This window comes from Nyctibius grandis, chromosome 3 (assembly GCF_013368605.1).
Source record: "Nyctibius grandis isolate bNycGra1 chromosome 3, bNycGra1.pri, whole genome shotgun sequence".
NCBI classification, from domain to species: Eukaryota; Metazoa; Chordata; class Aves; order Nyctibiiformes; family Nyctibiidae; genus Nyctibius; species Nyctibius grandis.
In genome coordinates, this window is record NC_090660.1 from 39211001 (window position 1) to 39225115 (window position 14115).

Consider the following 14115-nt stretch of genomic DNA (forward strand, 5'->3'; position numbering starts at 1 on the left):
AAACCATGATTTGCAGATTCAGTGTACAAAATGGAAGTGTAAGTTATAAACTCAGAGATTAAGACTTCTATAGTGTAAAAACATATATTTTTCACATGTTCATTACACATGAACGTCCATGACGTTCAGTGTAACCTGATTTTAGTCACGTTTCTCTGACATTAGAGCTGCTCTCTGCATTTAGCTTAAAATTCAGCATTAACTAGCTAGGATGCTTTGGTGAGCGAGGTCAGTGAAAAGCAAAGTCAAGTAGAACAATTAGAAACTTAGCTTAGCTCTTCTGCGAGTGAAATTGGGGGAGTGTATTTTGTTTTCAAACAAAACTGTCCATCTGTTAATATTGTATTACTCAGCTGAAAGTTCTCTTTATAGTGAAAAATGGATCTGGACACCTTTCACTGCAGCATGACAGGCACCTTGTACATTGATATGCAAATGTTTCACACTATAGAAGGAAATTTTATTTCAGTTTTGGCCCAACTAAGTTTTCTCCAACTTGCCAAAGCATTCATTATTTGTTTCAATACTCTCTGAATGTTTCTTTATTAAGCCACAGATGTTGCTATCTCAACAACGGGACTAATTCACATAAGACTGCAGTGCTGCGTCAAACATTTTAGCAGTAACAGCAACTTACACTTAATGGTTACTAAATCAACCAAGAAACAACAGCTGTAAGCAGGAACATGTGAGCAGGAATAAATGGATGCACCAAACTGCTAAGGACCATTGCTTGAATTTTGACAGTTTTATAAATATTAAGAGCTGAACCCAATGATCATGCAAACCAGGAGTGGTAAAAAGCATCTCACAATAAGGAAAGGGCTCCCACCGTATCAGATCTTTTTTCCAAAACAGGCAAACTTCTAGCATTTAGTTTTTCTTTTTATTGCTTGATCAATAAAGGTCTTTGAGGCAAGCATCTAGAATGCTCTTGTAAGAACCAAGTTTGTTTTCTCCCTTTAAAACCTCAGTAACTTGTTTTAAAATGGGAATATTTAAAAAACAGGAAAATGTCAAGCTGTTCCTTCACAACTTTACTTTTTGATAAAAAAGAAACCACACATTTCTCCTATTTTTTCAAAAGACCTCAGCAAATTTGACATGTTTTAAGACTTGCAAAAGTAAAAAAATGTTTCACAAAAAAAAAAAAGGCACACTTAGCAAAGCTCAAGGTAGTTCTGCTTCCCGTGTCCCAATCTTGTCAAGTTTGTTGGTTCTTGATTTTACTTCATCCATGTTTATCAGATCAGAAATCAATTTTAGATGCTCTCCATGCCTAAGTTAATATCTTAAGAAAATTTCCAGTATTTGCAGCTAGATAAATAATTTTAGCTCATCAGTTTCCAGTGTAGTACCTTCCTCTCTGGCATTTTGTCACCCTTTCATTTAGTTATGCAAATATGTAACCACTGTGTTTTCATCCCTCTGGTTCAAGAAATGTGAGGTATGCTACACTATTGCTGTGCTAAGCAAAACAAAATACTATAAAGAAAAATACTCAGCACTGCCTACAGCACATGTTGTTGGGAAGCTATAGCTCATTTCTGAGCTTGGCGCTTACGTACACAGAGAAACTGTAACGGATCCTGAAAAAAACATACATATTTTATTGGGAAGTGGGGCAATGGACAGAAGAGCACTTACAAATTTTAAGATAATATAAATGCAAACTACTTTCTTTTCCCTAACCCCCCAACCTGGGAAAACTCCATACACTATCACTTTTGCTAGTCTATACGCAATAATCCAAGTCTCAAAATTACCAGATATATACAATGTTTCCAAAACCTTAGAGATTCTTCAGTTACTTATTAATCCCATTAAAATACCTCTGTTAGGAAACCAATAATTTTAATAGGAAAGGTACATTCAATGTTGTAAAACATTTGCAATGTACAGTTTTTACAGCAGGTAATGCACCATTGTAGATCTACAAAGATTATTGTTTTTAATAAACTTGGCTCTTTACCATCACACGATCCTCTTTAAATAAATATTTAACAAAAGCGTCTCACTTCTAACAATGGAAGTAACATCGCAGATAAAGAGAATATCAACTATGTTGCAGAAATGCTACAACAAAGCCCCTTTCACCCGCCAGTCTTGAGACAGCAAATCCTGCAATTCTTCTTCATCTTCGCTACCAACAGCCTCATCCTCTTTCTCTTGAGCTGCTCGTAATCTCATGGCTTCCTTTACCTTCTCCTTCATCAGATCCTGGCGGTTACGCAGAAGCTCAACACGGCGATAACATTCACTGTTGAAAAGTAAACCACCTATTAATATTTGTGGCCTTTCCCCATTAATTGTTATTTTCTACAGTGCTGGATTTTGCTTCTCCAACTTCAGATTAAAAAAGCGCCACAGCTTCCCATCAATTAAAAAATAAGCTTTCAATACGCCTGTGCACCTCCTCAGTATTAATCAAGTGGAAACAGACCAGAGGAGAGGAAAGGTGCGGTCACTTCTCTAGCAATGAGATCTAATCCAAATGCTTAACAACTGCAATACCACTACAAATCATTTAAAAAAAAAAAAAGCACAGAACCAATATCCACCTCCACACAGGAAGATACGCCACTCTTTGCTCCACTTACGGTTTTCATATATGGTAGAAAGGTGAGGTAGCAATTGCCTATCAATTTTGATAACTTAGTGGTGGCACCTCTGAAAATAAAAAAGCAGCACAAGCGTTCAGATCCTTTATCTGCTTACTGTGTGCTATAACAGAACATTTTAAGTAAACACAATCTACAAGTTTCAGTTTTCCGTTTACTTAAAAAGTTCTGTCCTTGAAATATGTTTTGTAACAATTATGCTAGCCATTTTAACAGGGTATTTTATTGAAAATGCCAAGTAGTATCAGCCTGATTTAAATACATCTTTGCTTCTTTCATTCCTATTTGCTAGGAGGAGTCACCAAGGAAAGATTATTGTCTGGATTCTGTTTCCCCTTGTGTATCTGCAATACGATTACTTACAGACAGTCACAGCTGAAGATTTGAAGGCTAAGGAAAACATGAATGTCACTGGAATTAATTTTATTTTGAATTTAATTTGAAATAGCCTGCATTTAAACACACTCAGAAGACAAAGCTACAAAAACAGTCTTTAAAAATCTATTTGGAACTTTTTTTTGGGGAAAAATAATGATGGTAACAAACGTGACATTCTCTACAAATTTCTGAATTTGATTCTACGTACTATAGCATCCTAAGCTAGTGGTAAAAATGAACACTCAAACACAGCGAGGTTTAGCTCAAGCCCTCTCCAAAATTACATGAACTTTGTTAAAAGACACCCCTCTACTACCAAAGCTCAGTTTGAATCCAACGCTGTTGTTTTTATATGCTGATTATCTGTAGCATGTAAATCTGGCCAGATGGCTTAAGTGTTGCTTTAATTTTTTAGTGTCTTCTTCTTGTTGCAAGGTTCATTAAAATCAGAACTCGTCTTTTTTCTTTTCAATCCCTAGCCTTGCCATAATCACTGTTAATCAATGTGTTAAGCTACATGATAACGGTAACAATCTGTTCCACTAAGCTGTATTTCAGGTTCGAGTTTAAACTAATGCTTACCCAAGCGCTACACCTACCATTGCAACAAAACAAAACAACCCACTTCATGTAATGAAGTGCATCATTCAACAAAACCTTTAAGTAAACTTTTATTAGAAACAAGGAGATTTAGTCACAGAACAGGGCATTTTCAGTACAGCAAAGGGACAGTCAAAATACAAATCTCATCGAAATTTTTATTTCAGTGCAGAATATCACACCTTGTTTTTAAAAAATGTTCACATAAATTCTAGGTAAATCAGCATTCACAGAGAAATACAAATTAAGATATTTGACAGGGGGAAGTGGGACAGTTTGTTCAAAGAATTTCCCTTCTCTTGCTTTATTTTGCCCATGCTTGCTTGCTGTATTTTCAGTGATTCTAGCGCATTCTCTCTTTGCAAATAATTACATAACTTTGCACCGAAATTCATGTTTTTATTAAGTATCATTCTGCAATTTGAGGGAGTCTGTCTTTCTCCTTCAAATATTTAGGTGATTAATGAAAGGTAGTATCACTGAAGATTAGAATCAAAAATGTTTTTATCACTCTAGTCAAATAGCAATCCATTACTGCTGGAGAACAGAAAGTTTGAGGAAAAATTGATCTACTTACATCTGCTCGTCAATTTCTCCAATCTGACGATCTAGTCGTCCCTCCTCATCCTCTTCTGCCACTATTGCTTCTGAAATCTAAACCAGAGAAGCTCTAAGAAAATTAACCTTCATCCTGAATTCCACTGTTGTTCCTTTTTGACGCCTGTGTCTTCCCTTCCTCCCCTCTACCCTCAAGTCAGTCTCAGTCTCCTATACATACACTCCCACCTTCACAAAAGAGTCTGAAGACAAATACAGAAAAAAAACGGTCTCGTTTAATTTGAAATGGGAATGTTTTTTCTTAAAACTAAGTTAAAAGTAGTTTGGCTGCTTTGGGGTTAACCTTTTGAATTTTTCAGTATACTACTATTTGAAACAGCATAAACTAACTATACACATCCAAAGTCGGAGGCTGAAATAGGAGCTATATCCCAATGCTCGGGACTTAATTACACAAGCTTACTGAAAGTATTGGTTAAATATTCCCACTAGATCCCGAAGTGTTTCTAACCTGTTATTTTTTTCAGCATATACTTTCTCAAATCTGAATGTCTGGGAGATGCTATGCAATCAATGGTCCACGCATAACTGAGAAGATTCCTTCTAAGCTGAAGAATTATCTGAATGGCTAATGCTAGCAAAATGTATCCACTACTGCTTTTGTGTGAACATCCGCTCTGTTTATAGTGCTGACCACTTTAAAATGAGCAATGACAAATTTTTTTGCACCACTTTTCTTAGCAGTTGACATATGAGCAATTAGTTACAACTAAAATTAAAAACCTAGCAAATACTCTAGGGGACGACTGAGAACACCAGGTATCTTTAGTGACAGTTTTATATTGTACAAAAGGGCAGATAAAAACCTGTTCCGGGAAGACCTTCCATGCAATGCTGAACAGTAAAAAAATGGAAGTACAGAAAAATTGTGGCTAACTTACATCTATCACACACAAAATCTTTTGTCACTTTCCCAAATTTTGGGGTTCCTTTCCAGGACATTTAAATTAACCATAAAACCCATGTTACCTACACTTTATAGATCCTTTTTGAAAAAGACAGACAAACGGGTGGTGTTTTGTTCTGTTTTTTTCAAGGGTAAGATATGAATAACTCTGATCTAAAGAAGAGCCCACCGTTATGTCTTGTTTGGATACAGGAATGCTGATCTGAGGTATATGCCACCTTATTTAAATACAATTTACAAAAGTAACTAGATATATATTGATAACAGGATCCTGACCAAAAGTTTTTTCAACTTAACTTCCTTTAAGTGGAAAATAGAAGGAACCTTTGCTCATTTATAAAGTGCATTTAACCACACACTGCATTGCAACAAACAACTGACAAATGCAGATGTCAGTCATTCTGCAAAGCTGCATGAAACTCTTGTTTTCCTTATTGTGTATAGTATTTAGAATCAATAAAAATAGATTCCATTACTTACTGTGTTGACCTGTCGCATTGCCTTTTGAAATTCATCCCATTCTTTGTCCATCTGATCCTTTGGAGCATCAACTTTTCGCACCTAAGGAACATGAAAAAACAGGCTTCTTAATAATTTCTGTCTAGTGACTCTGAGGCACTGTAAAATACCTGAGGAAATGGGACAAATTATGCTGTGTTCTCAGAAGAGTATGGTCAATGTACTGCAGTTTAAGTAATGTATATGAATAAGAGCTGCACAGTGGTTTTGGAGGAGAAATCTGACTCTACTGAATTAAAACAACATCCTTGACTGTAGCATTAAAGAATAACTGACTAAGAATGGATGGTGTGGAATGTCTGGATGAAAAAAAGTGACTAAGTCTGTTAATTTGATGGTCTGTAATTTCACTACGTCAGGTGATAACTTTCAAATTCTTCTGCAAGAGCTGCCTGTTCAATCATATATAGTAGCTATCTCACAAGCCAAAAAGCAGTGAATTATCTACCTTCGGCATAATACAAAATATCAAATGATTCAGTCACTAGTCTGACTGGTGTTAGGTAGTCTGACTATATTTCAAATCTAGTCTACTTTTGTTGGCTAACAGAAGAAATAGTACAGCTACATACCAATTTTAACAACATGCAAAGCTTTTTCTTCTGTGATAGACAGCATTAATTACTAAGACAAGAAGACTGAAAAAGTAGTAGCTGTAAGAATGTGTTTTAAGATCTACAAGTAATCAAAACCAGACTGTGCTTTTAGTACAAGCAAATAAACAAGATAATCTACCTGTGTAACCAAAAATTCCACAATTCAAGACTGGAAGATATGGCATATAACATATGATGACAGACTATGCCTGGATCTGGACTGGGTGAAAATTATATACCTAGGAGAACTAAGCAGTTTGAACAGAATAATTCATTACACCATCCTTTGGCATTAGTTTTATTTTTCCTTTATTCATTGCTCTCTTTTGGTAACACATCAGTCATTGTCATGGTAAAGACAACAGTTTGGTACATTGTGTTCCTGAACAATTATACAAAAACCAGTAGTATGAATTAAGTTTATAGAATAAATTAGAAGCTTCCAAGCAAACCACACACTGGGAAGTAATAGTCATCATTTCATTTTTCTGTTCTGTGATTATTTCTATCATATGTGTATGCACTGTGTTATTATGCATTGTGGTCGTCTTTTGTAATTCATAATTACTTGTATTTCTTACAATAAATTTCAACACTAAAGAGATTATTTTTCCTTGAAATATTTATCTAATCCAGAATTTATATGCTTTATAAATTCCTGATGTAAAGAACCAACATTTTTCAAGCCCACAATCTCCCTTCCAAAAAGCTCACTGTTAATTCTCAAAATCATTATTTTGTGTACGATTCCAACACAGAATCACTGCAGCCACCACAATATAAGCGATGTCACAAACATTTTCCTTCCCCTGCATATTAGCTAAACTTAGAAAGGGCTGATTAAAAAGAAGAGAACCTGCAATCAATTCAAGGAAGAGCTTATTGGAACATGTATTCACCTGTAAATTTTTTGAGCTGAGGCAATGACCAGAACAGAGATCACTAACCAGTGTCCTCACAGATATACGCAGACTCTCCTTTGCCTGGGTAGGTGTTCACGCTTTGTACAAGCTTCCCAGGTCATGGTGAAACCAAGTATTTGAAAAGGGTAACATTCCAATTAGTCATATGCCAAAAAAAAAGGGCATCACATGGGCATGAGTGGTGCCAAAAGAATCTTGCCGGAGAGACCTAAGCTTCTAGTAGTGACGGTGGAACTAACTGAACATAAAGAAGTATTATTTGGAAGGTCTCCAAACCAGAAGTCATGGCTCGACCTCACAATTCAATTTAAATAACCAGCAGCCTTCCACAGTGTGAAAAACAGGGAAATGTACTCAAGGAAAATAAAAAAGACTTTGAGCCTATAACACTATTATTTTGATAAAGAAAGCAGGAAAGTCATCAAATCTGTGGTAAAATTTACCAAAAAACAAATCTTTGTATTTCAAATATCAGAGTTTATTTTGGTCATCATTTGGTACTGTGCAAGCTGAAGGAAGTATGAATTATTTTGATCAAAATTCCAAGATTTTTAGTTGTGATTTTTTTGAGAAACACACTGAATGTGCACCTTCCTTTTCTTTTCCAAGCATCAAAAAAACCCCACAGCAGTAAAAGGCAAGAGGGTTGAAAACCAAGATCACTGTTGTAGTATGCCAGTAGTAGAGATCACAGCATATGCCATAATCTACCTTTTTTCATTCTAACAGGATGCATAGTATCAGTTGCACAGTAACTCTTCCAACACTTTTCAACAGGATCTCTCAAATGACATTAGAGAACTATTTTTATGTCCTCAATTCAGAGGCAGAATGGATGTACAAATTCAGTGAAATGCTTTTCCCGGGTTGACTCAAAGTAATAAAAGTAACATGTGGATTGCCCAAATCACAGCCCAGTATTTCAGCCAACAAATAACACTTCTTTAGTTTTCTTTAAGAGCCACAAAGGAACCACAATCAAAAATACACTGAGAGATGATTTAACAAGCTCTTCCTGCCCCCTCTGTCCCTTTTCATGTCTTCTAATTAATACGAACCAAAACAGTTCAGTCATTTTCCTATATTCTGCTCTGACTAATTACCTGGAAAAGCATCTTCACTACTCAGAAAATCGTTACAACTGGCAGAAATAAATCCAGCAGCATAAAATGAGCAGATCACTTACTTTTGCATCCACTTCAGGATCATCAAAGAAACCTTCTGGCAAAGCTTCAGCAGTGTTTTCTTTCCTGAAATGTTTCATTACTATTATCCCAAGTTAACACTTTACAGCCTGCTTTATTGTAGAGTTAAAAATAGTCAAGAATAAAATCCATACTCTTTTATAAAAGGACCTAGAGATGAAGCAAGTTTTTTTACACCCCAAATTCTACCTGCAACCATCAGAACTTGTTTCTTCAGTTTGGTCTTACCTAACTTACAAGGAACTGCACAGACAGGTTTAAACCTCGCTGTCAAAACAAGAGCTATAGTTTAGGCTTCTTAAACTATTCTTTCCAGCGTGCTGAGCACCCAAACATTTCAACAGCACAGTCTCTACTTTTGAAAGCCTAAACCACTGTCTAAAAAAGTGCTCAAGTGAGCTAAACTACTAGCTTAAGCTAATGTTTTTCTTTAAACAGTAAAAAGCAGTGGTTGGCACTAAGCTTCAAATGTATCTGGTGTTAAAAATTGCAAATAGAGATGTCTAACAGACACTGTATGGCATTGCTCCATCTCTTATCCTGCCCCTAGGGTGTGAAACACCTGCCTGCAGTAATGCTAGATATTGATGTATATACAAACTAGTCTAAATACAAGTTAACAGTATGACAGATTTCTAAATGATCACAGTCTGTATTTCCTGCAAGGGTAATGCTTATTTAGAGTTCCCAAATTTATCAATATTTGATTTGACTGCTTACCTTTCCACTATCTTCTCTTGTATCTCTGCTTTCTGTATGGATCCTGAATGGGAAACTATAGGAGCAGCTGTAGTTTTGCTGTCAAAGAAGTCTATAAGAAAGGACAGAAGCCTATGAACAAAAAGAACTGTTCAAGCTTCTTTATAAATTTCTGACTAGAGAGCAATTTCAGTTAACATCTTACTGAATCAAGGGAAGAACACCCAGACGTTATTTCACTTGACAGCCTCAAACAATTAGAACGTAAAATCAATAAGCATGCTGAGAAAACATCACATAATAACAAGCTACCAAAGAATCTCCTTTCTCTACTTCCAACTACACATCCTAACCAGCTAATAGCAATAATTAGAAAAATAAATTAAAACCCTTCCATCATGAGTTAAAACACAGCTTCTCCTTTCAGAATCACTTCCTACTTCAGTCAGCATTACCTGCAGGCAGAGAATTAGCTATTACTTCTTGAGTTGGAGGTGGAATTTCAGTTTTATGCATAACAGAAAATTTGTTTGATTGATCTTGTTCCTCCTTTTCATCTTCATCATCATCATCATCGTAATTTCCTGACAATAAACTGGGACCTGGACCCTTTGAAAGCTGTTTGTTTGCACTGTCTTGCTCCGTTTCATCAAAAAAATCTGCTGGTAGCCTAGTAAGGAACACACAACATAGCTATTTCAGACTTCACAAAAATCAGTTACAGTCTAGTAGCCGAAGCCTATTCAATCTGTGAACCAATACGACCTTGTAGATATTGTGCAATACCCTAAAATGCGCAGCTACCGATGTAACCACTGTCTGAAGGCAGCACATACTTGTTGCTTTCCTTTGAAGTTCCCCACAAATGCTCAGGTTAATTCTGAAAAAACTTTTCAGTTCCATTTTTGTATTTGAATATTCAATATCAGAAACATTAATAAAAATATCCCATAACAAAGTGCATTTGGAGGAATGACAGCTTAGGTAATTCTATTTCCACAAAGTGATTTGCATCAGTATACCTGCTGTGAACGCATTAAATACCAAATTCATAGTTCAGTGATCATACTAATGTCACATAAACCTTGATAACCTCCATGTATAACACAACTACTATTTTGGGTAACTCCTGCTGCTCAGAACTGCAGCCTAGAACAGCCACCCAGGCTCAGCAGTGAGAAAACTAAGCAAATTCTAAGATTTGCTTAGAAAAGCTGCAGGCCTCCAAGTCAAACATTTTTCCAGGTTATATTTTAAAATAATCATAACAATCAGTTTAATAATGAACAAACCTCTCAACTGTTAATTTTGCACACGCACTTAAAATTTTCACAAGGTAAGTGTCTTCCAGCATCAAGATAACAGCACGTAATATCTATGCAAGATAATAATAAACTATCCTGTGAAGAAATGTACAGGAGACCTGGAGGCCTCACGTGACATCTACCAACCCCACAAAGACGTCCAAATACAATCAGAAATCTTTAGTGCCAGTAAGATGCTTAACCCAATCCCTTGAAGTCAAATACACTCCTATATTTGTGAGAGTTCACCTGCAAGATACACATTTACATGAATTTTAAGTGACAAAAACATCTTAATAAAGATCTGTTGATGACATTTGTTACTAGTTTTTGTGAATAAACATTATTTAAATGTACATTTAAAATCTGTCTTAATTTCAGACTACCATCTCTTCTGCAGTACGCTAGCATTAAAGATCAAGAGTGCATGCCACTATCACGTTATTTTCATTCTAGCAAACTGCGTAATATCACCACATATTAATCCTTAGAAGTCTGATAGTGACAAGAAAATAATTCCTGTTTTGTCATAGACTCTAGAGTCAATACCATGATTTTCTCATCTGCACTGAGGAAGATGCTGCCATGTTCAGGAATATACAGCCACATTAGAAAATGAGCAGAAGCAGGGATCTGCTGATTCTCTGAATCTTTACCCTTGGCTAGGAAGGAAAGATGAGGAAGAACACAATGAGAATGCAGCAACTGGTACAGTTACAAAAAACTCATATGTAATAAGATCTACTTACCCAGACGTAGATGTATGTGGCTTTTCATCTGTACCTGTATAACAGCCAAGAGTCACTTCTTGTAAGTCATATTTTTAAAAGAAATATCCCTCAAACAGACTCCTACTACAGCAGCAAGTTCACAAATGTACACTTTCGTATATTTCATATATTTGCATGTTCAGTAACACCAAGGGAAAACAATTAACTATCTTTCCTTTAGCATGAACTTTTATGCATGGTTGAGGTAAACCAGCAGCTTGATCCCACTGAAAAGGATTAACACCACTTCTGGGCAAGTGCTTCTCCTGTTTCTTACTTACACTGTTTCTGGTTCTGTTTGGACCAAGCCCACAGCTCCATGGCCTAATTTAGCCCAATAACCCAGAACAAAACTAGGTAAACTACCAGAAGTGCAGTTTTCTCCTGATCAGTGAACTCACAGAGAAAGAGCACAACAGACTTCTTCCCTTTTCAGCAGCAACAGGCTGACATTAACTCAACAGTCTTGTGTATTCACACTTATTTCCATGGGAAAAAAACAAACCAAAAACATTCAAGATGTAAAATGGCTAGATTCTGGCAAGTGCTTGATAAGTATTTTTCTCTCCCTACCTTTTACTCTCTTTAACTCTGTATCTTCTGTGTCAACGGTTTTTCTCTTGACAGGATGAGATGATGTGCTAGCAGCTGAACCAGCTGCTGTCTGCTTTGTGCCTTTTAATTCTGCAACTCTCTGTAAAGAAGTACAAAATTCAGGAAGCTTTCCTAGCAGGAACTTCTGGATTGCAGCTTACAATACAGTGCTTTTAGAACAGTTTATTAAAGTGAGCTAGTATCTTTCTAGAACAAGATCACTGAAATAGACATCACAGATACCAAAACCAAGACCAATGTTTCTGTCAGCCTCTTGAACAATGTGACATGGGCAGAGGAATTGACACAAAGGAGGCTGTACAAGGGAGAAGGGAAAGACTAAGATCAGTGACATTTACAGCAGTAAAACACTGGAGGAAAGAGCAGGAAGGCTGGATTCATCCTAAAGTCTTGGAATATTCATAGAATCATAGAATGGTTTGGGTTGGAAGGGGCCTTAAAGATCATCTAGTTCCAACCCCCCTGCCATGGGCAGGGACACCTTCCACTAGACCAGGTTGCTCAAAGCCCCATCCAACCTGGCCTTAAACACTGCCAGGGACGGGGCAGCCACAATGTCTCTGGGCAACCTCTTCCAGTGTCTCACCACCCTCACAGTAAAGAATTTCTTTCTAGTATCTAATCTAAATCTACCCTCTTTCAGTTTAAAACCGTTACCCCTCGTCCTATCACTACATACCCTTGTAAAAAGTCCCTTTCCAGCTTTCCTGCAGGCCCCCCCTTCCGGTACTGGAAGGCTGCTAGAAGGTCTCCCCGGAGCCTTCTCTTCTTCAGGCTGAAGAGCCCCAACTCTCTCAGCCTGTCTTCATAGGAGAGGTGCTCCAGGTGGGGTCTCACAAGAGCAGAGTAGAGGGGAAGAATCACCTCCCTCAACCTCCTAGCCACACTTGTTTTTATAGAAAAATGTTTATTTAAAACACTTAATGTATATATAAAGTGTTTTAAAATGAAAACACAGTAGTAGTATTAAAGACATGTCACTGTGCCTTGCCAGAATGATCTACTCAAAATGCAGGCAATGAACTAGGAACCCCACAGTTCTTTTGGTCTTTTCCTTAGTACTTGTAAAATTAAATGCAAGCTCTCAAAGTTTCTGCTAAGCAGTGTCAGAATTTAAAAGAATAAAAAAATCAGACCTACGGTTGTATCCAAGTTACAGGTTCCCTGGAATTGTTTTACGAATGCTTTATCTTTACTGCTAAATTAAAGCATGTTTTCTTAATGACATGTAAGCTGTCGCTTGATAACATACGTAACATAAAGGGTTATCAAGCAGTGGAACAGGCTGCCCAGGGAAGTGCTGGAGTCACCATCCCTGGAGGTATTTAAAAGACGAGTCGATGTGGTGCTTAGGGACATGGTTTAGTGGTGGACTTGGCAGTGTCAGGTTATCGGTTGGACTCGATGATCTTAAAGGTCCTTTCCAACCAAGACGACTCTATGATTCTATCCAGGTAACAAAGTAAACCTAAGGAGGGCTTCCGAGTCCGAGCTGCACACAACTGACGGTTAAAAGTTGTCGCTAACGTGGGAACAGCTTCATCTCAAAACTCTGCCCCCTGAAAGGCACGGGACGATTCACTCAAGCGCTGGCCTTTCAACAGGTATACAGGTTTTAAGGAAACTAACAAGACAATCGGGCTTTCTGCACAACTCTGTCCTGGCGGACGCTCAGCTGTCACCTGCAGCGCGCACCTCCGTGAGCAGCAAACCCCTAACGCGCCGCGACCCCCCGCCGTCCCTCCCCCTTCTCACGCGGTGCCCAGCTACTTCCGAACAACAAACGCCCACCCAGCGCCGAGCTGAGCCTGGCTGAAACCCGCAACCCGAGCCAGCGGGCGGCCAGGACCACCCGAGCACCGGCACCGAGGCGCCCCCCGCCGCCACCCCCGCCGGCCTGCGCGGGACGCCAGCGGCCGCTCACCTCGCGGTGCTGCTTGCCCAGGACGTGGGTCTGCCACAGCAGCTCGCTCTTCACGGGCGCGTTGCACAGCGCGCAGCTCAGGTGTCCCAGGCTGTTGTACGTGGCGGACGCCGTTAAGGAAAGCAGGGGGCTGCGGCGCGGACCCCCGCCCCTCACCGCCCCGCAAAGGCCGCCCCCTCCCACCCGTCGCGCCGGGCCAGCCCCCGAGGCGAGGGCTAGAGAGCCCGCCACCGAGGATATTTGGCGAAGGGCGAGTCGATCCGCTTCTTCCCCGCGTTCTGCCGCTGCTTCTCCCGCATGAGGCGCCGCAGCTCCTCCTGCCGCACCTGCTTCCGCCCCGCGCCCACCCCGCCCGCCGCCATCTTCTCCCGGCGAGCAGAGCGGAGGGGCGGGTCCGGCGGCCAGAGCGAGGCTACGGCTCCGCCCCGCGGCGCAC

The 14115-nt window shown here is 38.9% G+C and overlaps 1 protein-coding gene across 1 annotated transcript; it reads right to left on the reverse strand.

The window, feature by feature from the left end:
* Positions 1 to 1587: 1587 nt before the first annotated feature.
* ZNF830 (zinc finger protein 830) lies at positions 1588 to 14103 on the reverse strand. Its single transcript, XM_068396242.1, has 10 exons — positions 13920 to 14103; positions 13680 to 13779; positions 11714 to 11834; positions 11120 to 11153; positions 9522 to 9736; positions 9088 to 9178; positions 8349 to 8412; positions 5605 to 5685; positions 4177 to 4253; positions 1588 to 2260 (listed from the first exon to the last, which is right to left on the reverse strand). The coding sequence occupies exons 1-10, from the start codon at positions 14039 to 14041 to the stop codon at positions 2077 to 2079; spliced, it is 1089 nt and encodes a 362-aa protein (XP_068252343.1). The 5' UTR covers positions 14042 to 14103; the 3' UTR covers positions 1588 to 2076.
* Between the last annotated feature and the right edge of the window lie 12 nt (positions 14104 to 14115).